Here is a 25372-nt window from a genome sequence, read left to right on the forward strand (position 1 = left end):
GCCGGCCATGGAGCGGCCGCCGCCAGCCGCCTCCGCTCGCCGGGCAGCGCCGGCCGCGCCACCGCCGCCAGCACCGGCACCACCGGCACCCAGGGGAGGCGGCAGCGGCGGCGGCAGCGCCTGGAGCCGCCGGGCGCAGTGACAGCGCTCCCCCCCCCCGCCCCCCGGCCCCGCCGGGCCCCGCCGCCTCCCGCCGCCCGCCGCCGCCTGCGATGCTCAGTGAGTGGCGGGGAGGGGGGGGGAGCGGCGGGAGCGGGCTCCGGGCGGCCCGCCGGGCCGCCTCGTGGCGGAGGCCCGCAGGCCCGGCCCGGCTGGCGGATCGCGGGAGGCCGGCGGGCCCCGGGGAGGCCGGGGGGGGAGCTCGGGCAGGGCCGGGCGCCTTCCCCGCGGCCGGTGGCGGGAGGGTTTTCCTCACGATTTTCCTTTTTATTTATTTTTTTTTTCTCCTGGAAAAGCGCGTGGGGTTAATCAGCACCGCTTCGCTTCCCTTTTCCCTTTTTATTTTATTTTTTTTCTTTTCCTTTTCTTCTTTAAACTCCGCTTGGGGAAGCGATCACCCCTCGGCTGCCCACCCCGGGGGCCGCGCTGAGAGCCTGGGCCCGGGTGGCGGCCATGGGCCCGTCCGGCTGAGGGCGAGAGGCCGAGGCGAGGAGATGGAAGGGGCGCTTGGCTCTGGCATGGGGGGGGGGGTGGAAATATTAAAACTCCGTGGAATTGTCAAATCTTAATTTGTAGACAGCGAGCCAAACCTGGATCCGACGGGAATGGGCGCAGGCTGCCCTAAAATCGCAGCCGCTTTCCTCCCTGCCGCCTCGCACCGCCGCCGCTCCTCGGGCAGAAGCCTTCTCCGTCACCCTTGCTCTCCGCAGGCTCCGCGTCAGCTCCGTCGCGTTCGCTCGCCCGCTTCGCCGAACGGCAGCCGCCGCGGGCGTGAAGCCCGGCCCCGCGGTTATCTGCGTGTCGCTTCGTCCTTACCGTGTTTGTGCTGAAATATTGACAGTTGGTCTCGATCGGAGAGGCCTCTTCCGACCTTGATGACTCAGTGATTGTAAATCTTAGGTTAATGTCGCCAAATTAAAAATTAGGGGATTTAATCCTCCGAATTTCACCTGTCGTGGTAAGGGATAGAAGACGGTACTTCTCCGTCCACAACTGAGCTCTCAGTAGGGAATATTCAAAATGTGCCTTGGTGGGTTGTTTTATTGCTTTTTGGGTGGTGTTTTTTTTTTAAGATTGCCTGTCCTTGGTTCTTCTGTGATGCTCACAGGTCTTTCCTCAGCCCGTCAGAAGGAAGTGACTGCTGTCCCAGTGTCAGGACAGGAATGCAGAGTCTTTAAAAGCAGCGTTTCCAACCCTGGTTTTCAAGCTCCCTTTTGTATGTCCGTACTGGTAATGTTTCAAGGTATCTGCCTAAACCTGCACCCGAGATGTAGCACAGGCAGGAGATGTATTTCCTTGGCCCAGTGCTTACTGCACAGCTGATTTCCAGCTTTTCTAGGAAAGAGGAACTTGCGATGTGTTTTGTGTGATCAGTCTCTCCTTTGGGTTGCTTCGGTGGTTTTGTGTCTTCAAAAAAAAATTAACCTTTTTTTTTCTTCTTTTTTTTTGTGCTCCAATTTGTGACGCTGCAGAAGATGCTGTGTTGTAGCTGTGCAGACTCCTGATGGGATCTCTCTTCTCTCTTACGTATTTTGCTTATCAGTAGAAATAGTTAATGGCATTAGCATTTATTCTCTGTGGCTGTTTGAGAAGAATGAGGCAGCTGGGACACCTGAACAATTGTTTGAAGCTTTCTGAAGGCGTGGACAGGGAACACTGTATGCTTTCATCTTGTTTCATAGTTTGGAGATTATCTTCAGTGATGAGAGTCTGAAAATTGATTGGAGGTTAAAATGGCAGGCTTGTCCCTTTTTTTTTGCCTTTAAATTCTGCATCACTAACCTGTTGTGAACTGGCTCGGCTTGAACCCAGCTAAAGGCCTTTTGGCAGGCTGTCCTTGTGTTTATTTTGTGATCTGCTCTGATTTTGAGGGCTTGATAAAGAATATTTGTAGGAATGCTGGGTTTGCTCTTCTCGCACTTTTCGTGAATGCTTTCCCTGCCCCTGTGACCTTGCTCTTTGTAATGCTGAGGGTGAAGTATAAAGGCGAAGTGAACAAAGAAACAAAGAGCAGAAATGAAAGCAGGGGTGACAGCGTGTCTGATGCCAACGGGTGTTTCTTGGTGAAGGTGCATTTCCTGTAAGGTAGCTCCTGTTCTGTAACCTGGGAGCAGGGAGAGATCTTGAGATGCTGCAGGGAACGAGATCTTGAGATGCTGCTCGTAGCACCCGCTGCTGTGACTGCTGGGAGGAGCATGCAGGGTGTGTGGAGGGAGCAAGAAACCGCGCAGATTGCATAAAGCGGCTCCAAACACCACCTTGCTAATCTGGGCTGAAGAAACTGGGGCTTCCCTGTTATCCCTAAAGCTCTGAAAAAGCTTGGACTTGAATCGCCTGCCAGCGACTGCTCCTTTCCCAGGCCCTTCTCTCTTGCTGCTAAAATGTCCCATCCTGATGTTAGAATTTGAGATTACTGGGTAACCTGGTGCTTTTTTTGCCTAGCATTTAAAATTTCCCATTTTCTCAGTCATCTGCTCGTTCAGCAGCTTGAGAAGGCTGATCTCAGTGCTCCTCTTGGTCGCCACTGTCATTCCAAACGGTCCTCTGGAGTTCTGTATCTTCCACACACCGGTTTTCGGTTTCTCCGATCCGTGATGAGTTGATGAGGAATTACCTGTACACGCGTGCGGTGCCATCATCAATAAGGATTTTCTCACTGAATCTAACTCGGCGCAAACTGATCCCGAAGCAAAAAGGTCTGGGCAAGGATATTTCTAGATGCTCTCTCTTTGCAATTGAATCACAGACCTGAGGCTGATTTGCACAGTTTTGACTGGCTAAACCACTTCAGAAACGTGTAATTCAATCTGTTCCGTGCCGTTTTGGGAGTGAGTTTCTTTTGGATTATAAGCCAAGTACAACAGTCTAGATGCAAACTCTCCAAAATGGTTTCTAGACCCAAAATAAGCATCTATGAGAGCATCTCAAATATAATCAAGATGCTGCCCAAACCTGAGGTGTAGGACAGAGTGCATTCAGAGGCATTTATGTGGACCTGGGCAAGTCACCTGTGTGGGAGTCCATGCTGCTAGCTGAAATGCAGAACGGCAGCGTAAAGACATCGTGAAGCTTAGTTCAGGGCATGTTTTAGGAGGGTGCTAAGGTGCTGCTCCATCCCCGTGTCCACCTTTCTTCGTGGTCTTGATTAGAATCCTGTCTTTCCTGCAGTTTTGTGCAACACAAAAAGTGTTACATTTGAGACAGTGCAAGTCTCAAATATGATTTCTTTAATTGCAGGGAAGATGAAAAGGAAGTTTGCTTTTGGAGTGGATAAAGTTGTGGTTTAAACCGATGATTTTAATAGGTCTGTCTGGAAATGCTTTGAAAACTCCATGCCTGTTTAATGCCCTTTCCCCACCCTCTACAGTTATTTCACCCGTGAGAATAAATAGAAATCTTCTGAAGGTTTTCCTCAGAGCATATGGGTTTGTGACTCCACCTATCTGTTTAAAGTAACCTTTGCTGAAACCTTGCATCCCTGCCCACTTGGAACTCCGCAGAGGGCTGGTTCTGACAACTGGGATGAGCACTAAAGTGTGCATGGGCATTAGAAAAGGCTCCTTTATGATCATATTTTTAAAGCTGTCATTTTATTAGAGATATGGTCCTCACAGAGGAGCGGGATGGGCATCCTTGTCTGTCTCTATGAAAAGTTGTGTTTCGTTGGATTGAGCTACTCAAATCGGAAATTATGGCGCTTGTAAAATGTATGCAGCAGGCCTTGTGGCAGCGGGGCTCTAAGGTGTAGAACTATCTCAAGGCAGACTGTACCTATTCTGGTGGCTTTATTTAAAGCCTTTTAGGTTATCTAAACATCTGTGTAGAATTGATGGCTGTTGCGAAGGATTGGTGGCAGTCAGGGACTACTCAAATAGCAAGGGAGCTATTGCATTTGTTTTACTGAGGTTCTTTTATTACAAGGCAGAGGATAAAAGCTAGCATCAGGGTCCTCTGGCTTTTGAGATACTACGAAGTGGTGTTTGTGAGGATGACTTTCAAAATTTGTATAAAGGAAACTTCAAAGGATTTTTTAAAAACTTTTGCAGGAGGGAAGTCTAGGTAGATGGGGGCAGGTGAAAAAGGCGGAAGGCTCTGCTTTTGGTGTGAATTGCCCTGTTTTCTTTCTGAGGACTTACCCGACTGAAGTGCCAGAAGTCTGGCTCTAACCTTGAAGTTCAGGCAGTAAGACATTGCTCCCTGGACTCCCAAATAGGTCAAATAGGTGTACTATTTTAAAGCATTATGATTCTTAAATTTCCTACCTGTATATTCATTTCTCATTCCCTTGACTCTTCTGGTATCGTTTCGTTGGTTGGTCAGGCAGGGGAACTGGAAAATGATTGAAGAATACCCAAACTGCTACTGTAAAAAAGCAGGGAAGGATAAATGTCCCCTTTTTTCAAGAGTTGATTTTTAACAAAAGCAAATACTTCAGCTCACCACTGCAGTTTTAGTCCGGAATCCTCTGAAGTATTTTGGATTCCTCAGTGAAATTAGTAGAATTAGGCAGCAAAGTATCTTCGTGGGTCTGATTCTGAAAGGCACATGCCTAAAGGTTGTGTTTCATACTTCAGTAACGGAGTTGTTGGACTTCAGCAATGAAAATACTGTTTGTTCTGTGTGAGTCTTGGCGTATACCTACAGAGTAAGAGCCCCATCATCTCTTTCTTTTCTTTTGAGGTCATGAAACGCGTACGCACAGAACAGATTCAGATGGCAGTGTCCTGCTACCTCAAGCGCCGTCAGTATGTGGACTCAGAAGGTCCCCTAAAACAAGGGCTGAGGCTGTGTCAGACTGCTGAAGAGATGGCAGCTAATCTCACAGGTAATCCTGTCGTATTTTCCATGCATGCTTCTTGGCAGAGTTGTGACACGTGTGGGTATGTACGTTGGTAACTACGTGAATCTGTCTGGATGTATGGACGGCTCTCCTTTTGAAATAAAGAAATTTCCCAGTGTGAAGTTGGCGTGAGTTACAAAGTTCTGAAGAATGAAAATGTGGATGAAAGTGTGACAAGGTGAGATTCATGGTCAGTGAATCAGCAGGCTGCAGTACCAGGTCACGGTAGTGGAGAGTGCATGTGTTGTATCCCAGGGAACATGAAGTCTGGTAAGTAGTGGTGCTTTGGGACGGAGATGAGAACAACCTAGATGAGGAATTAAGTAGAAGCAGGAAAAATCTGTTGTACCTTTGTACTCCAGGAGAGCTATATCCTGTGAAATGGAAGTGATGACAGGCTGTTTCTTTCTCTGGCCTAGTCAGCTTTTGAGTTGTGAAAGCTCTGCTCTGTCACTCAGAAAAAAGCACCCCTTCAGTGGATGAGACAGTTCGTTTCACTGCATGCCCTTTCTCCTCTTTCTTAAGGGTTTGTGAATCCTGCTATGCTACCTGCTTTTCAAATCCTGTCTGTGACAGTCTTCACTGTAATTGTTATTTTTGTTGTAACAAACTACGCTGCTGCTTGAGCAGGTACAGATATTGAAGGGATGCAAGCAACGTGGAGGTTATAAAGATTAAATTTACTCATACAAGTAATAGAAAATACTGAGCTGACCTTTGGGTGAAAATGCAAGGAGGAAATGTTTTCTGATAGTGAAACTGCTTAGACTGTGACGGTATCCCAGGCTAAGAGTGATGGAGAGCTTAGTTACTTGTGATGCAACTTGATTTGACAAAACATTAGTTGCAGTATAATGCTGTGCTTGTAGCTAGGTAAGATTGGATGCCAAAATAGGTCTTTACACCTCTAGAGTATTTTGCCATAGTTACAATCCAACGATGAGTGACTTATGGGTAAATGTCCAGGCTGACTCTCTCCGGGGCCTGAAGGAAATTGGGTAATATTTCGTTGTTAGCAGTGACTTACATCTTCTTAGCGCTTTTCATTTCCTCGCTGTTTTCGGAGCAACTATCGGAAATCTGTTGCAACTCCCTGAAATAATACTGGGGGAGACTGGGAAGGAATGAAACCAAAGTTAAATGCTGAATTGTTTTTTGGTAGGAGATTTCACGGGAGAGGTCGGTAGAAAGGTCAGTGTTGAAATGCAGTTAGAATGTGGGACCAATCCACACCAGGAGGACAGGGCTACAAGGATGGTGAGGGGACTGGAACATCTCCCCTACGAGGAGAGGCTGAGGGAGCTGGGCTTGTTCAGCCTGGAGAAGAGAAGGCTGCAAGGGGACCTAATAAATGCTTATAAATATCTGAAGGGTGGGTGTCAGGAGGATGGGGCCAAGCTCTTTTCAGTGGTGCCCAGTGACAGGACAAGGGGCAATGGGCACAAACTGAGGCACAGGAAGTTCCGTCTGAACATGAGGAAGAACTTCTTCCCTCTGAGGGTGACGGAGCCCTGGCCCAGGCTGCCCAGAGGGGCTGTGGAGTCTCCTTCTCTGGAGGTATTCAAGACCCGCCTGGACACGGTCCTGTGCAGCCTGCTCTGGGTGACCCTGCTTTGGCAGGTGGGTTGGTCTAGATGACCCACAGAGGGCCCTTCCAACCCCGAACATTCTGTGATTCTGTGAGAGCATCTGAAGTAAGAGAGATGAATGGGATTGCAAGCCCTCGCATTCGCATATGGTGTCACACAGAAAAAAAAAAGTTTCGGTAAAGAGGGTGAATGAATGTGTGATTGGGTTTTGTCTTTTTGCTAATCTTCCACCAAATGTTATTAATAAACTTCTTGTTAGTCTGTATCCCCTTGCCAGTGCAAGGGTTTGGTGGCTGGTGATTCAGAACTTAGTCATCAGTTTGCATTAGAACTGAAAACGGTCTGCTCTCGCGTGTTCATCTGCTTACTGTTTCTTCATGTCAAACGTGCTCGTAGTAAGCTGTCAGTGAGCATGCTGCAGTTCCATGAATGACTGTAGAAAAAGAAAAACCCAGCTTGTACTTATTCTGACATCAGAGGCTGAAAATACTTTCTGCTGCGGTCATCTTAGTTTTGCAAACTGAATAAAAACTGGCCAGATTCTAAAGCATGTATCACATTATTTCGGGGAAAGTGATCAGGTGTTTTTTTCTGAAGAAGTTTTTCCTTGTGCCTTCATAAAACTCACATTGCTTTTTCTGTTCAGCTCTTTTCTTTTGATTGCTTTTAAATTAACCAGCCTGTATAAATGGGAGAGTTGCTTACTTCTGTCTTCAATTCTGTGATTTCTTCTTTCACAGTGAAAAGTGTCCTTTGGTTTTGGTTTTAAATAGTTTTGTTTCTCAGTTTTGCCCCACCATTTTGTTTTGTGTTCTTCCAGAGTCTCTTTAGTTCAGCCATTCTCCATTGCTTCATGCACTCGTATCTGTGCACCTCTGTTTTCACACAATCATAGAGCATCCCAGGTTGAAGAGGACCTCGAGAGATCATCTGGTCCAACCTTTCATGGGAAAGGGAGCCCAGATGAGATTTAGCACCCTGTCTGATCGCACCTGCAGTAAAATACAGCATAGAGCTTCCTCGTGACTATCTCGTATTTTTGTAGAAAACTAGAAAAATATTTGAGGACAGAATGAGTGACTAAGAAACAGGTTCCTCTAATATTGCCCGTAGTATACTAGCAACACATAGGACTGTCTGAAATGGTGTAAAATTGTATGTCATCATGCTCAGGTAAAAGAGGAATCAATTGCTGTTACAGCGTTGACAGTAGCCCCGCATTTGTTCGTTGGGTGCAATGCTGCTCGTAGCTGACACCCAAGGCCAGGAGGGTACTGTCCGTGTCCCTGAGTCAGGAGTAAGTTCCTCTCAACTTGCTATCGGGACACATAACTGGCTGCAGTCACTGGAAGTGAAGTCAAGGAGCAGATGTTCCCAACAGATGTTCTTATGACCACTGGGGAAGGTGGAAAAGAAACTACGGTAGATGGATTGATGTACGAGAAGGATATGGCCAGTGTTTTATTTCCACCAGGGGGAAAATACACCTGAGAATTTACTCTTGTTTTGGAATCAGTTGAGCTCTTGATCCTTTTTGCAGTTCTGGTTGGTGTAAAGTTTTGGGAATGAAAAGAATTAGAATTTGGACTTGTTACAACTGTTTGGTGTGTGGGGTTCATTTACCATTTGCTTGATGGGAATGAGCTCTAGCATCATTACTGAAAGGCTAAGGCATGATGGTTGCCCAGTCAGACTGTGCCAGGATAGGTAGCCAAAGATGACGTTCCTCTTTCTGAAGCATGAGGTACACCTTAATTTTGGAATTAAGTTGTTTGTGCAGAGAAAGTTGAGTAGGTGACATGGAGGGAGCGCTTCATAAAGCCAAGGACAGAAAGTTGTGCCTGTGTGGCATGAGCAAGGTGGCGAGTCATTCCCATTCCTGCTGAAATGAGACCTCCAGGACTCTGGGAAGGGTTGACCTTTGTATGTAACCCTGTGATGCACATAAAAGACAGGCCATCATATTTGTTTTTCTTTGCTTTTACAAAAGTATGGGTGACATTGAAAACTGTCACTGAGCATTTCTGAGTTACTACATGTGTGTCCATGCAGTTTGCTTTCTCATGCTGAATATTGATTATATTAAATTTAACTCCAAACAGCGGAGGGTTTTTTATTTTAGCTGTTAAATAATACCAGTATGTGAGCCTGCGGTTCTTACCAGCTTTGAGTTTCTGAAGCAGCCAGGCGGTAGAAAGCACAGTAGCTTCCAACAGGTTATATTTCTTTCTTTCTAAACTGATTTGAGAGAAGATAGGGTATTGCTGCTGGAGTCTGTATTTGTTTTTTCCCCTGAGGGGATGATAAGCACAGCTCAGTTCTCTGTTTCCAAAGCTGAACTCAGCTTGCCCTGGAGAGTTGGTAAACATACCTCCTGTATTGATGATGAGGGGACTGGAGCATCTCTCCTAGGAGGAAAGGCTGAAGGAGCTGGGCTTGTTCAGCCTGGAGAAGAGAAGGCTGAGAGGGGACCTTAGACATGCCTGTAAATATCTGCAGGGTGGGTGTCAGAAGGACGGGTCAAGACTCTTTCCAGTGGTGCCCAGCGACAGGACAAGGGGCAATGGGCACAAACTGAAGCACAGGAAGTTCTGTCTGAACACGAGGAAGAATTTCTTCCCTCTGAGGGTGACGGAGCCGTGGCCCAGACTGCCCAGGGAGGCTGTGGAGTCTCCTTCTCTGGAGATATTCAAAGCCCACCTGGACGTGGTCCTGTGCAGCCTGCTCTGGGTGACCCTGCTTTGGCAGGGGGGTTGGACTAGATGACCCACAGAGGTCCCTTCCAACCCCTGCCGTGCTGTAATTCTGTGTTTCCTTAAGCTCTTGGAAGACAGACCCGTGCCTTACCAGAGAGAGAGGGGGGAGAATAGCGACGGGCTGCCTGTGCACCACATGCAGAGCTCTTTCTCAGTAGAAGCACTGAGACGGGCTGGAGGCTGGCCTATCTCTCTTTAGCATGTTGAACGTTTGATGATGTTGTTTATGGACTTCCAGGGCTGTCAGAGTTGTGCCTCTGTGCGTGAGCCAAATGCTGGAACAAAAAGCGATCAATCAGGAGGAGGAAGGCAAAGGGAGAGGATGGAAAGCGGTGGCGGGCTGGGGAGGCTGAAAGAAGTTGAAGGAGCTGAAAGTGAGAGTACAGAAAATAGGTTTTGTGGAGGGGAAAATAGGCATGCATTGAAAAAAAACATTAGGGAAGGAGAACAGTGAAACTCCTTGCCCGTTCATGCTTTTCTTAGAAGAGCAGATGAATAAACATATTAGTTATGATTTTGTAACTTGCGTTTCTCCTCGCTAGTACTTGTGTGTGCTTAGGGGGTGTTGGTGGGTGTCTGTAAATCTGCACAACGTCCCCGTTCGTGTTCTGAGAGGTTTGCAGAAGAGCGAGGTTTGGTGCCACAGAAGGAGAAGCCAATTCCCTTTCGAGTGGTTCAGAACCACTTTTACCAGAGTTGATACTGGTTCTGAAAATCAGTTTAACACCATCTCGGGAGACGATAACAACTGGGTTTGTGGTCAGGTACCAGCTTCCCTTTAACCTGAAATGCTCAGAGAGGAGGACACATTCTGATCAACAACTAGTATTTGCTGGGAGATTCAGTGTGTTTTCACCACCGACTCCGAGAGACGAGTAAATGATAATGATTATCATTTGTTGTAAATGATAATGACTGGGACAAGGAATTCGAGGCTCTGAGGTAGTGTCACTGCAGACCTTCTATCCACGATGGCTGGTGGGTCCCACTGAAAAAGAAACTTTGTTCTGGAGAGAGTTGTAGATTGCTTTCCTCAGCTTTTCTGAGTACCAAACAGTAAAACCACCAAGTATCTTGTAAAACTGTTAAGGGATCTGTGACGGTGTTACTCTGAATTTTTTGGGAACTTAAGGTTGTGTCTGAAAACTTTAAAGTGTATTCTGGGGGGAGTAGGTGAGTTGCTGAGATTTTGGGGTGGGGGGATGCGTTAAGCTTTCAATATACTTTATCATTCATGGTCTGTTTATGTCATCAGTGCCACCTTTAGATGCTTCAGGCTATGTCACGCCTGGACGGCTTGAAAGGTGAAATGCATCTTGGATTTTATGAGAAGCCTTGTTTCCAGACACACATGCAAAACTCCTTAATTCCCAATTTAATTTTTACTTATTTTATTTCACAGTCCAATCTGAATCTGGTTGTGCCAACGTTGTGTCTGCAGCTCCCTGCCTGGCAGAGCCACAGCAATATGAAGTACAATTTGGACGATTACGCAACTTTCTCACAGGTAAATACCAGGAAGCAAGGAAGAGGAAAGTAGCTGATTTTTTTGTCATTTCAGTGAGTAAAGAACAATATAATAAAATTTTAAATCATGTCTCCAACAGTCTTCTGATTTCTACTGTTGAGATTTCAGTTACTACGATTAGAAATATTTAATGTTTATTTTTTCTTGTTGTCTGAGTGCTGAGTACCTTTGGCTTTTGTAAATAGCTGACTGTTTGCCCTTTCTTGTTCAAGCATTTGGCCTTTGTAGATCTAAACAACAGCACACATATGCAGGACAAGAAGATTAGAGTGTTATATGTGAAAAGCAGGTGACTTAGAAATTAGTGTAGTTCTTTGCTGGCTCCTAGTTTAGGGTTCTTAATTTTATTCATAATTGGCTTCTTTTTATGATGGTTATATTTTTAAGGGAGAATTTGTTCCCTTAAATTCATCTGTAGTGGCTTTGAGATTGGAGGAATATAACAGAAAGTAAAAAAAATTCTCATTCTGTGCTGTGATGCAGAAGACAATCGTGATACTTCTTTTTTTCAATTTTTAATTACTAAAAAAAAGAAGTTACTCCTGGGAATGTCCTTATTTCCTTTATGAATCCCAAATGCGGGAAGAAGAAAGCAGACAGGATTTTTAGAGACTAATACCAAGGAAAGTGAGGTTGCCGCTCCTCCCGTGTTTGGGCACATCTGCATTTGTCCTGTGTAGTGATCTGATCCCAGTGTGCCTAACAGCAGGATTAATGTTCCCAATGGGTGTTGAAGGGAAAGGGGAGGAGGCAAGCAGAAAGGCAGAGACAGAAAACAGTCAAGTCTTGGCCTTGCCACCTTGAGCAGTTCCACACCATCGTGCTTAAGTATTGGAGGTAAATCCTTCTAGTTGAGTACATTTTTGAGAAGCGTGATTGCTCTGTTCAGTGGCTTAAATATCACTTGGGGAAGTACCAGGCATGGCTTTGGTGTTCAGATTGACTGTTTTCATCTTTTTTGCCCCTCTAGCTCAGTTTTGGTTTCTTACACAGGTGAAGTGCTGCTGTTTCCGCAAGGGAGTAGCTTGCCAGCCAGCCGCAAGGCACAGCAGGATGGTTTGCCTTTCTGTGATGCCCAGGGGCACCGACGAGTGGGCAGGGGACTAGGACCACTGAATAATTTAGGAATTACTCTAGAGGTCTCTAGTTCAACCAACTGCTCAAAGTGGGGCAGGATGGGCGTTTGATCAGGTTGCTCAGGGCCTTGTCCAGCCAGGTTTTGAAAATCAAAAACTGTGGAGGTTGCTCTGCACCTCTGGGCCTCAGCTGCAGGGCTGGGCGGTTTGGTGAGAATTTCCCTTGCAGCAGCTTGCCTGTTGTCCTTTCACTGAGAGCCTCTGAGAAGAGGCTGGCTCCTTTTCCTCCATAATGTACCACTGAGTACTGAAGGCAGCAGTTGGCTTTCCCCTGATTCTTCTTCAGGCTGGACAGAACCAGTTCCCGTAACCTCTTTTCATGTGTTCCTGGAGAACACTTTCTTCGGTCCTGTTTCTGCCAACTTTCCATCTCTTCCCTCTTTCCCCTGCTGCAGAGTGAGCTCCTTCCCCTTGTTGCATTTCTGGACTAGAGCACCTGCGGAGAAAAGAGCAGCTGCTGGCTGCTTAGAGCTTTTACTGCCCGCAGACCACTGGTTTCACTGGCCCAGTTTCAGTGGGGCAGAAAGGAGAATGATGCCTAAGTATGCAAATACGTTATGTATGCACTGCGCATACACACACTCCGTAGTTACTCGTGTAGAAATAGGGGCGAGGCGCAGTACGGGCCAGAGAACGTCTGGGCGAGTGCTTAACAGGAGAGGAAAATAACCTGATGGAAAGGGCGGAAAGAACATGCGTTGGTGAGTGGCAGGAGGGAATAACAAGTTGAAAAGAAGCAGTGCTGTTCTGAGGATCAGCGGTGTTTATTTTGTTCCAGTAATTTGGACCATTTGGTCCTCTGGTAACTGGTGGTTGTGGCCCTGTGTGTGCTGCCATGGTGTGCTCTGCTCCTTACGGCTCCCTGCAGCCGGCCGAACGTAGCAGCGAAACAGCCCCGAGAAGCTGGTGAAGGAGGGGTGGAGCTGTTGCACAGATCACTCTGTGCAAGGTGACAGCACAGCCTAATTGGGAGTTCGTTACACTGTGTACTAGGAATTACTCCTGGGATTTGCCTTGGCAGAGAGAGGAGGGGGGAGAAAGCATGCACATGAGCAGGCACAGAAATAAAACCAGAGCACAGCATACTGCAGTGCGTTTTGGAAACACTAGCTTCCTTTCCCCCAGAGACAAATCAGTTCTATCCAAAGCACACGTGCGAGTTTTATTGAAGCTGAAGGAACAAAAAGCCACCAAAGTTCAGGTCCATGCAAGCTAGGTAAATTATTTTGCCTTAAACACATCAAATACTATTTTAAATGCAGTGAGTAAATTTTAAAGTCCATTTATTGCAGTAAACAGAGGGCATAGTTTTTAAATACATAGGGGAAAAATCAGGCTGTCATGTAGTTTGAGGCGGTGTTTTAATAGCTGGCCCACACCTAAAAAGGGTTTTGAAATCTCTGCGTTAGTTGCTCTGACGGCATCCCTCACTGACTTGCAAATCTCTCTTGGGCTGTGTAGTAGGTACAGTGTATCCCCTTCAGGTGACAGAAGAGGTTCACTTAGATGTGCCCACGAACGTCTCCTCTTGCTTGCTCTCTGCTGCCACTGTCAAGGCTTTTTGCAGCAATTGGCCTTGCTCTGTTGTATTTCCGGTAGGAAGTGGATTGAGAAATCATTCCAAGTTTGTTGCTGTTTTTTGTATAGATTCAGATTCTCAGCACAGCCACGAAGTGATGCCTCTTCTGTATCCCCTCTTCGTCTACCTCCATCTGAACATGGTCCAGAATGGCCTGAAAAGCACAGTGGACAGTTTTTACAGCCGCTTCCATGGCATGTTCTTGCAGAATGCCAGCCAGAAGGATATCATTGAGCAGTTGCAGACTACCATGACTATTCAAGATATCCTGTCCAACCTGAAGCTCCGGGCTTTTCTGGACAACAAGTACGTCATCCGCCTTCAAGAGGACAGCTACAACTACCTTCTTCGCTACCTCCAAAGTGACAACAACAACGCCCTGTGCAAAGTCCTGACCTTGCACATCCACCTGGATGTGCAGCCCGCCAAGAGGACCGACTACCAGCTCTACGCCGGCGGGAGCTCCTCGCGCAACGAGACCAACGGCCTGGAACCCAGCGAGGTGCCAGCTTCCATTCTGCAGAACGAGGCGGCGCTGGATTTACTGCAGGACAGCATTAAACGTGTCAAGGACGGGCCCCCTTCCTTAACGACCATCTGTTTCTACGCCTTCTATAACACGGAGCAGTTGCTGAACACCGCAGAGATTTCGCCAAATAGCAAGCTGCTCGCTGCTGGGTTCGACAATTCGTGCGTGAAGCTGTGGAGCCTGCGTTCCAGGAAGTTAAAATCTGAGCCCCACCTCGTTGATGTGTCCCGCATCCGCCTGGCTTGTGACATCCTGGATGAGGAGGTCTGGATACCCCTTTTTCTTTCTTTTCCCCCCACCCCACCTTTTTTTGTGCATTGTGGAGCAGCTAGTAACATCTCGGGGGACTGTGAGGCTGTTCCACAGCCTGTCTGCCGCCACGCACAGGTTTTACAGCCTGCTCTCGTCCTTGTTCTTTCCTGCTGTGGTTGTAAATGCTGGGCTTAAGTGCAAGGTGTTAGTGCTCGGGTCATAGTTTGTTAGTCGTAGGTGCTGATCTCCCTCCTCCAGCTGTCCTTGAACAGATGACAGTACACAGGCAGCCCAGTAAGGAGAGGTGACTGGAGGACGCTCCCCTCCCTGAGGAGCAGGGAGCCTTCTTATGGATGGGGAGATGAAACGAGGAGATGGGAACAGTAAAAACGCACTGTGGTGAATGAAAACTATCAGGAAAGTGGCTCAGAACAACCAGTCAGAAGGGTGGAGAGAAAAGGAGATGCAGGAAGAAGAAAATAAAGGTAAAGTAAGGAAAGAGCCACAGGAGGCTGGTCCGAGGCCTCGGGAAGAAGAAGGAATGCCTCAGTGCAAAACTGTATTGAAGGAATCACCTTAACCAGAGGTGAAGAGTTAGCGTGGAAAAATTACGCAAAAAGTCTCTGTTAAGGAATCTGCGGTGTAGAAACTTCAGAGGCTTCCCACTCTGGAGTGCTGGAGAGGACAGGGATGTGTGTGCCCGCACATGCCAGGCTAGATAGCATCTTGTAGTTTACTCTTATTGCCTTCTAGTCACGCCCTTCCTCCCCTCTCAGCCACAGCTGCCCACGTAGCATCTTATATCTGGTTAGAGATCAGAATTTGTGACTCTTGCTTTGTTTAATCACTCCCCTTTGAAGGGGAAAAAAAAAAAAGTGCCTCATTTGTTCTTGTGTTGAGCATTTAGCGGGAGAAACATCCTTTTTTCCACTGTTTTTCCATCTTATAAAAAATACCTAGTGGCAGCGTTCTGTTTATTTTGGAAGGGTGCAGAGAGCTTGCTGTACGGAGGGATCTACAGGCAGGGATTGCTTTGTTAGTCAGCTGGAGAACCAGAGGCAGGCACCCAGATGAGATAGCACAGCAGCACGCTCAGCGCTCCCCAGGTTAACCCTTTCTGCAGAGCGAGCAGGTAAGTGGGTCAGGCTAGCCCAGGATGGAGCTGCGGGCTTGTTTTCTTTATAAGCTGCAAGAGTTCATAGGGCACGTGACTCTGTGTGTTGCCTGTCATGGAAACCAAATGTCAATAACCTGTGACGGAGGAGAATTTCTCTGGTAAATCAGCAGGTCGCCTCCTTTGGCTCCAGACTGTAGAAAATTGAGATATTGCCAGGTTATCAGGAGTGTGTATTAGCTTTTTTTGGCGTGTAGGCATGTACTTGCATATTGTATGTGTATTATGAAATGGCCGCGGAAGCTTGAGTACAAATGGCCCTTGCTGGCTCTTGAATATTTTGTGTATCCTGCAGTATTTATGCACAGGTCTAAAACCAAAAACTGGTCAAAGACCAGCACAGATCAAAGTGATACTGCCCTGAGTAACTTCACTACTGACAAAACAAATAGTGACTTGACCAGGAGTTCAGTTAAAGGGGGGGATACCAGCCTGAACACACTGCTGGTTCTGTGTCCCGAGTGCAAATAAAAGCCTATGGACTACAAAGGGAATAAATTCCAGTATCCAGGAGTCCTCAGTGAAAATATGCAACAATTCACAGTGATAAAGCCGAGGAATCACAGAATCACAGAATGTTTGGGGTTGGAAGGGCCCTCTGTGGGTCACCCAGCCCAACCCCCAGCCCAAGCAGGGCCACCCAGAGCAGGCTGCACAGGACCGCGTCCAGGCGGGTCTTGAATATCTGCAGAGAAGGAGACTCCACAACCTCCCTGGGCAGCCTGGGCCAGGGCTCCGTCACCCTCAGAGTGAAGAAGTTCTTCCTCATGTTCAGCTGGAACTTCCTCTGCTTCAGTTTGTGCCCATTGCCCCTTGTCCTGTCACTGGGCACCACTGGAAAAAGCTTGGCCCCATCCTCCTGACACCCACCCTTGAGATATTTGTAAGCATTTCTAAGGTCCCTTCTCAGCCTTCTCTTCTCCAGGCTGAACAAGCCCAGCTCCCTCAGCCTCTCCTCACAAGAGAGATGCTCCAGTCCCCTCACCATCCTTGTAGCCCTCCGCTGGACTCTCTCCAGTAGCTCCTCATCTTTCTTGAACTGGGGAGCCCAGAACTGGACACAGTACTCCAGATGGGGCCTCACCAGGGCAGAGTAGAGGGGAAGGAGAACCTCCCTCAACCTGCTGGCCACACTCCTCTTGATGCAGCCCAGGATGCCATTGGCCTTCTTGGCAGCCAGGGCACACTGCTGGCTCATGGTTAACCTGTCATCCACCAGGACACCCAGGTCCCTCTCCGCAGAGCTGCTCTCCAGCAGGTCCGCCCCAGCCTGTACTGATGCATGGGGAACTTGGGAGGATGTTCAGCTTGGCTGGGTTTTGTAAGGTTTCTTCATTTTGTTTGTTTTGGTTGATTTCTGTATTGCGTAGTTAGCTTTGGATACTATATTTAAATAGTAGTGCCTGAAATAATTAATCTTCAGCTTGGTTCCTGATTTGCTGCAAGCAATTAAATCCTTCTGTTCATGAAGATGCAGAGGTCTAAAAGCGCGAGTTTCAGGGGGTCTCGTTCAGGGTGACATTACAACGAGCCTATTTGGTTTAATAACTCTTCTCGTCTGTACAAGAAAATGAGGTTGAGACTTGGCAAAGGTGTTGCAGAACGATGTTTTTTTCCCAGTCTGTGTAAAGCTTTTGTGTCAGTAAGGTCAAAGTTGTCTTCCAGGTGTAGTTTGAGTGACTCTTGCTCAGTGGGATGCCCCAGTGTGCTTCACCAGTGTTGTCTTGATTCTTGGAAGTAGAGGAGGCTTACTATTTTGGGATAAAGTAATTCTATTTTATTTATGGTCTCTCTCAAATGCCACTTCATAGTCTTTCTTACTTAAGGTCCAGTATAAAAATGCAGTTTTGCAGCTGGGCAAATGGGCATACTGCTTGTCTCTGCAATTTCGCCATGCTTATCACTGGTGCTACGTAGATCAACAACAGAGAATAACACTCCCTGTTCCAAGCTGCAAGAGCGGCAGCCTTTAAATCCTGTGGAGACTCAGGCTTGACCCCGTTCAGCTCAGCTTCTAAGATTCTGCTTCTGAATGGCAGCGATCTTTCAAGTGGGGGTGAGTGGGGATGGTGCCAGCACCTCGATGGGTGGCAGATGGGAGGCAGTTGTGGCGTGAGCAGTAAGTGATGCCCTGCAGAGAGAGCCATGGTATCTGCTCCCTCATCTTTCCTTACTGGGAGATCCCTACGGTAGGCAGGTAAGAGATCTTCACTTTTGACATCTTAAGAGCACTGCAGGATGAGAGAGATGACGACACTCACGGAAACCTGTTACTAGTTAGAAGAAAAAAAAGGGGGGGGGGGGAGTGAGATTTGTTTTGTTTTGTTTTTTTGAGGTTATCATTATTGCTTTTTGAGACTCGCTCATTCCCTTGAGGCTTATGCTGGGTGGAAGATCAAGATAATTTTTGTCATCTAGACAATGTTTGCTGCTCACAAGGTTAAATGCATCGGCAGTAAATTTTTCTGGGTCCAGATGGCAAGCATGCAAAATCCATGACTGGTTTAGGAAGTAGCTGAGGAGCTGGGTAGTAGCTGTGGGGTGCAAGGAAGGGTGTGCTTGGTCTGACAAAGCAATGAAGCCTGGTTCTGCAAGGCAGTAATGCAGAGGCTGCGCTTCCAGCTGCTTTGTTAATCTGGTCAGCAGACTAACTTGGATGGGGAGGAAGCGGAAGAGTTTAGTGACTCGGAAGCATTATAGGTATAGTGTTTTGGTGAGCTGGAACAGCAGTGTGCAGGTGTTACGCTGAGTGGGTGTCAAGCAGAAGTAAAAGAAGATTTGCTACCTGTGACCATACAGGAGTGTGGTTTTGAATACTTCAGCAGGCATTTTCAAATCAGCTGCTGCTGTAATACAAGAGGAGTAGGTGCTTGGAAGGAAAAAGAATATGTGCTTGCAGACAGCCCAAGCAGCCTTCTGTGAATTTGAAGGCATAAAATTCAAGTACCTGGACTTGCAGAATTTACAAAAATATAGGACAGAATCACAAAATGGTCGGAGTTGGAAGGGACCTCTGTGGGTCACCCAGTCCAACGCCCCTGCCGAAGCAGGGTCACCTACAGCAGGCTGCACAGGACCTCCACTGGTAACTTGTCAGGAATCTTATGGTTGTAATTAAATGGCATAAAATGCTGCAGGTATCGGCCTCTCTCCTTTAATGTGGTAACGTAGTCTAGAGATGCTGTGGATTCCAGCAAGCAATGCTCTATCTGAGGTAGAAAAAGCAATTTGAGTACGAATGGGGCTTTTCGTGCTAGAGCCTGCAGTTTCTCTCTGCCTCACCTCCACAGCAGAGGTGAAGCTGGCGCCCAGCCACATCATCAAACTCCCATGGGCACCGACTACTCTGAAGAGAATCGGCATTGCTAAACCCCGCTTGCTGCCTGCCGCTAAGCACGCAGCTGAGATGGAGAAAGGGAGCGAGCCAGCCAAGTCAGAGTTTGCTCACCTCTGACATGAGATTTGCAACCGCTGGAGGAGAAAGGGCTTTCAGGCCTTCTGCTAAGTCTGAAGCAGAGCCGTCGGAGGGATGGGAGATGTCATGTCAGCCAAGAGAGCCGCGCAGGACGCGCCGACGGCTGCTGGTCGCCGGCAGCCCTGGGGAGCTGGGTTTCCTCTCGGGGCAGGAAGCGCTCCTGCTGCAGGAAACGGCCCAGTTGGCCACGATAAAAGTTAAAGGGGCTGCTCGCAAACAAAAGGGCGTTGCGTTGAATTGGGTGTGCAGAGATTGTCCGTGGATGAGCGCTGCTGACTCAGGACTGAGGAACCAACAGTGTCTGCCTGGCAGCCCTGGGGAAGGGTGATCTCCGGCTACTCCACGGGCGCTCCCCAAGCCGTGGTTTTCTCACTCTCTCAGCAAGACCCCGGCTCATCAGGCAAGGACGCTTTTTTGTGCTGAGATTTGCCGAGACTTGTGCAATCGGTAGCCTTTGAGTGTCGAGAGGTGCTACTTGAGTAGACTTTCAGAGACTCTTGCCCTCCGTTGGGAGATTCCTTTAGCACAGCTCTCGGAACAGTCCAGTCTTTAAACGTGAAAGCCTTTACTTGTTGACTATCTGCCCTGGTATTTGAATTGGAGAATTACAGGATAAAAAGGTTTGCAGTGCCATCCTCTCTGTGATTATTCATCTTCTCCTGCCTCAAAATAGATCCTCTGACCTAAATAAGCTGCATGCGTTTGCTGTTCTTGAAGGGTGAGGATGTGAAAGCATCCTGATGGAGCTTGCGTGGCGAAGTAGATATTGCAGCTTTGCTGGGTTTCTGTTCATGTGTGGGGCTAAGAAGGAATGTCGAGCGGACAGCTTGTCAAATGTGCTTTGTCTTCCCATCTCCTGCCTCTTGTTTAAGACATCTGTGTTTCTTCTTTTCTGCTGTGACATTCACTTCCAATAATGACCACACCAAAAGAGCAGATGCCAGGATCTGTTTCAACATCTTAGCCAGAAGTTTAGTAGCGAGCGGATAGGGAATAAGCGTATGTTTTTAGCAAGTGGAAAAAATGTCATGAAATACTTCTCTTTTTTTTCCCCTGTTTGTGTACAGTCCCAGGTTAAGGTGCCTTCTGGAGTGAGCACGAGGCTACCCAAAATGAAGATATCTCGCCATCTCTTTCAGCATTAACTTAGATGTAGTAAATGCACTAGCAATGTTTGGTTTGTGTCTCAGAGTTGCACAAAAGATGCCACGTCTAACGTAACTTCTTCTGTAGTAACAGCCGCCTGTTTTCCTCACGGTGGTTCCTGTATTTGTTGAACAGATAAACATACTTTCCTTTCTTGTTTCTTTTTCTCCTCCCTGACCAGGAGGAAGAGGACGACAGCGCAGGCACAGAAATGAAGATCTTGAGAGGACACTGTGGGCCTGTGTACAGCACGAGGTTCCTGTCAGACAGTTCGGGACTCTTATCTTGTTCTGAGGACATGTCCATCAGGTACTGGGACCTCGGAAGCTTTACAAACACTGTGTTGTACCAAGGACATGCCTATCCTGTCTGGGATCTGGATATCAGCCCCTGCAGCCTGTACTTTGCCAGCGGTTCCCACGATCGCACTGCGAGGCTCTGGTCGTTTGATCGGACGTACCCGCTGCGAATATACGCAGGCCATTTGGCGGACGTCGACTGTGTCAAGTTCCACCCCAATTCCAACTACTTGGCGACGGGCTCCACGGACAAAACCGTGCGCTTGTGGAGCACCCAGCAAGGCAACTCGGTGCGTCTCTTCACCGGGCACCGCGGCCCCGTGCTAGCGCTTGCGTTTTCTCCCAACGGTAAGTACCTGGCGTCGGCAGGTGAAGACCAGCGGCTAAAGCTGTGGGACTTGGCGTCAGGAACTCTTTACAAAGAACTGAGGGGGCACACGGACAACATAACCAGCCTTACTTTTAGCCCCGACAGTAGTTTGATTGCTTCGGCGTCGATGGACAATTCGGTCCGGGTCTGGGACATTCGGAACACTTACTGCAACGCCCCTGCAGATGGGTCTTCCAGTGAACTGGTTGGTGTATATACCGGACAAATGAATAATGTACTGAGCGTACAGTTTATGGCCTGTAATCTTCTTCTAGTGACTGGAATTGCACAAGAAAGTCAGGAACATTAATTTTTTTTTTTGTCTTAGGGAAGTGGGTGGGTGTATTGAATGCCAGAGTCCATTGCAAGCTGAGATTACTGACTGTGAAACACACTTCATCCTCTGCCCCCTTGAAAGGCATGTTCAGAGTGATGCAGACGCTTTAAAATGTCTTGGCCACAAAAAGGCCTGTGCTGTTGAATGGAGTAAGGAAAAAAGGAGGAGTGATAAAACTATGTATACATTGTGATCTCGTAGGGATGGAGAAAAGGGGAGGAAATTCAGTAGCTGGGGGAAATCTGAAAGCCTGGTCCAGACAAGTGAAACTGCCAACCAGATAAGCTGCTGACCTGCACTTAAATATCCTGCATTGATTGATGGGCACATCTTACCTACTGTTAACTGAGGCTTGAGCGTGTGGAGAACTACTGGCCCAGTGGTTTTTGTTTTTTGTTTTCCTGGTATTGCAGAGGAACGCATTTTTAAGACCCTGCTATTAAAAGAATATTATGTCTTTTCTACAGTGATAGTGGTCCTAAATATTACAGCTCCCTGTAGCACTTCTGGAATATTTTGGACTAGCAAAGTAGAAGATACCATCTTTCTTTTTAGTAAGGGTTTGGAAATCTGACCTCAGTTGGGACCCATCTCTGCATTGTCATTTGGGTTTGGTTCCTGGTACTAGCTGTGATGTTTATGTTCCATTAATTAGGAATCTTTCTGAATCTGGTTGCACTGTGTTTTGAGGATGTGGGAGGACAGTGGAGGTAAAGCGGCAGCTTTAAGGGTAATAAACGACTTGCCTTGTCTGGAGGGAGGGCACAATAGAACTGAAGCGCTGAGTTTGGACTCCTAATGGAAACAGGGCATGTCAATCCACCGCTGCACCTCGCAGAAAGATTCCCGTAAATGGAAGTTGGCAGGCTAGGGAGAAGGGGACAGGGAGAGAGAGACACACAAAGTGACATGGGAAAAAATAGTATTACTAAATTATTGTGTGTACACAGAGGCAGCTCTGCCAGTGTTGGATTTTTCTCAAAATGTTGCAATATCAGTTTCATGAACACTTTGTGACATAAATCATCAGCATTTACAACAAGGATCTGCGGAAAAAGCACGTTCTAGTTTGTCATTTGGAGAGATTAAATATTTCTGCTTTCTGGAAAGAGTTATTTTGTATTTTGTTTTCTATTAAAAGCATTTAGTTTAAAAAAAAAAAAATGGTTTGGTCCCTTTCTGGGAAACTTGCTCCGACTTGCATGGGAAGGAGAGGGCAGGAGCACGCTGCTTCTGCACTGCTTGAGCCAGAGCCTGCTTGGAGGCTGAATCTGGTGGTCTCAGCCCCTCGGTGCGTGCTGGTTTGACACCTCCCTGCTTGTGTTCCGCTGAGCTGGCTCGGCGGGTCGCTGGGTAGGGTAATGACACGGCTTCGCAGCTGAGATGCACGTGGAGGATCTAAGTACCCCCCGAGGTTGACACTCGGCACCAGAAGGCCTCATTTTGTAGCGCTGCGTGACCTTTACTTTGTGGTTTGATGTTCTAAAACATGTCTTTCGAGCAAAGGCACAATCCTAATGTCTTCTAGACAGGCTGTCGGTATTAAATGATAATTCCCTTCAGCTTCCCTCAGATCTTCTGAACTTTCATGAGAGAATTCTCTTGAGAACATCCAAGCAATCTAAGAGTTTAGATGACAGCTCACAGTTGCCTTTTTTTTGTGGTCTACTTAGGTTGGTAAATGACCAAAACCTTTTATCAGAGTCTGACCTTTCTGAGATTAGTAACAGCGTGTGCTGCGGCTCAGCTCTGCGAGTACCAGAAAGCCCTCTGTATGCTTGGAGCTGAATGGCACTGCTAATCTTCTGACTGCTGGGTATGAAAAGTGTGAAGCTGCTCAACAACCCCAGACCAGGATCAGGCATTTTGGAAGAAAAAGAAACCGGTACGGGAGATGGCTGCATTGCTCATGCTTTGTGCCATGCAGGTCTCTCTACAGAGACCTTCTCCTTCAGATCTATCGAGCTGATGCTGCTCGCCAGACTGAACACATTGTAGTCTTAAACCTGCAGTAATCTTGTGGTGGTTTTGAGTATTTTTGCTCGGTTCTGTAGATTTCAGCCCAAAGATTTCATGGTGAAATGACTGCTCTTGTATCACAGCAAAGTATCGAAGTGCTTGGCAGAACGCCTGTGTGAATCCCTAGGAAGGATATGGCTCGGCAGAGTTCCCTGGAACTCATTTTGCTGTTAGAGGAGTGTTTAGATTTAGAGCAGCTGGGCTTTTGGTCCTGAAGTAGAGCAAACAGCAACCAAAAGGGGAGGGGAAAAAAATAAAGGTGAGATGGGCAGAGAAAAAAGTTTGCCTTTAACATCTTACTTCCCCAGTGGAATTGGGCTTTGTATTAGTTGGGTTATTCAGAAGTACTTTGCATAAAATGTGACAAGTAAGAGTAAAGAGACTTGGGAAGTAAATCCTATTATATGTACATAGGCTAAAAGATGTAAAAGTGATTTCTGAGGTGTTGGAGAAACAGTATCACTAATGATGCGCTTCAAACCTGTAAATTTTATGTACTGTGTGGACAGTTTTTGGTGCTCGTGGCATGTAAATGTTTGAAGGCAGGAAGCCAGGAAATAATCTAGACTATAAGAAATGTCTGCAATTGATTGATGGGCTGAATTTCAAGGCAGAACTGGGAGGAAAGTATGAGTGGGAGGACAGAATACTGTTAAGTCTAGCAAAATTCGGACCATAATCTCTACTAATTGTGTAGTTTAGAAATAAGTCTGCATTTGCACAGACCACTTCCTTATTCTGTATTAAATATTTATTGTAAAAATCACAAAAGCCTTTAATTTGACATAGTTATGCACTCAGCATTATAGTAGGGACTGTTGCTGCTTGTGAGTCTGTGTGTAACGCACTTCTTGGTCACATAACTGGGTGCTCCTTCCCCTGCAAAGCTCTGCTGGCCTCATGTGTCTTCTGGGCGATGCACAGTGCACCGGGCACGGCGTGGTATCTGCCAGTGGTTAACAGGAGATGCTCGGAGACAGAGGTCATATAGACAGTGATCCTTCCACGGTTTACACACTCCTGTCTTCTCACAGTTACCGTTTGCTGGGTTTTGGGGTTGGGTTTTTTTTTTCAGTAGACCTCCAGAGGGGCAGGCTATGTATCTGCAATATACATATATAATGCGTATATAATGCTGATGGATTTAGTTTCCATTCATTTTGTCTCATCCCTTTTATTAATCAGCTGTATACTTGTAGCTTCCACAGTTTGCTGCAGCAAGAAGTTCTACACCGTGATGTTATGAAGGGGAAAAGTATTTCCTTGTTTTTTGACATCCGTTACATGATAATTCCATTCTGTTCCCAAACCTCTTGAATTGCTAAAGGCAGTGAGCAGCAAAACACCCTTTCGAAAAGGTGTCGGGTAGTCCAGGCTGCAGTAAATATTGACTAAGCTGAGATACAAGTCCATGCTTAGTCACTGAATACTGATGAAAGGAAGGGGTATTTGCTCTAATAAACAAACTTCTACACCCATTCGCAGGTCTGTGTTAAAGTTGCCCTTCCCACTTTCAACTCTGGCATCTGAGCGACGTGCTGCCACGCTGTTCAGTCTAAACATCTTAACTTCCCCAACAGTGAAGTTCATCCTGTTCTGGTTCCTATGTGAAAAAGCTGTCTCTTAGAAATGTCTTTTAAGTCTAAAAACATCTTACAGAAGTGATATTTCCATCGACAGATCCTTTGAGTTCGCCAAGGAAAATAAAAAGGACTTCAGGCCGTTTTGCTAACCTTGTTTCAACTGTTGCTGACTTTGTCAGTCCTCCAGGCTCCGTGGGTTCTTCAACAAAGTCCTGAAATGGCCTTCCTTCTGAGTGGTGTCTAGTTGCTCGCGGCGAGCCAGGCTCTAAAACTGTACCGTTACAAGACACCGCTGTGACAGTTAAATTAACTGCCTGGATGTCCCTCGCCAAAGACTATCCCGTCGTGCTGCACGTTAGCGATGGGGTTTTTTTTTAAAAGTGCTGGATAGGAGCCCAAACTGACTGAAATAGCTCAACAATGCTCGCCACACTCAATGTATTCCAAGTACAAAATACTGGTAAAATTTGTCTCCGGACTGGTAATCTTTTTTAATAATTTTAAACGTGCATCTGGTTTTCTGTTTCCTGGACACTGCTATACAAGAGCACCGAGCAGCAGTTGTACAGAGGAGGTGGTATATTCCAAGTGCCCAGTTTAA

At 47.0% G+C, this 25372-nt stretch overlaps 1 protein-coding gene across 2 annotated transcripts; it reads left to right on the forward strand.

Moving 5' to 3' along the window:
• The first annotated feature begins 147 nt into the window (after positions 1–147).
• Positions 148–22336, forward strand: TAF5L (TATA-box binding protein associated factor 5 like). 2 transcript variants are annotated; one of them, XM_075412099.1, is made up of 5 exons: positions 148–219; positions 4840–4984; positions 10747–10851; positions 13656–14380; positions 20345–22336. In XM_075412099.1, exons 2-5 carry the CDS (start codon positions 4843–4845, stop codon positions 21140–21142), a joined length of 1770 nt encoding a protein of 589 aa, XP_075268214.1. In that variant the 5' UTR covers positions 148–219; positions 4840–4842; the 3' UTR covers positions 21143–22336. The 2 variants fall into 2 exon arrangements, with proteins under 2 accessions (XP_075268214.1, XP_075268215.1); XM_075412100.1 differs by lacking the exon at positions 148–219 and adding an exon at positions 2412–2855.
• The last annotated feature ends 3036 nt before the right edge of the window (positions 22337–25372 follow it).

Source organism: Opisthocomus hoazin, chromosome 2 (genome assembly GCF_030867145.1).
Source record: "Opisthocomus hoazin isolate bOpiHoa1 chromosome 2, bOpiHoa1.hap1, whole genome shotgun sequence".
NCBI lineage: Eukaryota > Metazoa > Chordata > Aves > Opisthocomiformes > Opisthocomidae > Opisthocomus > Opisthocomus hoazin.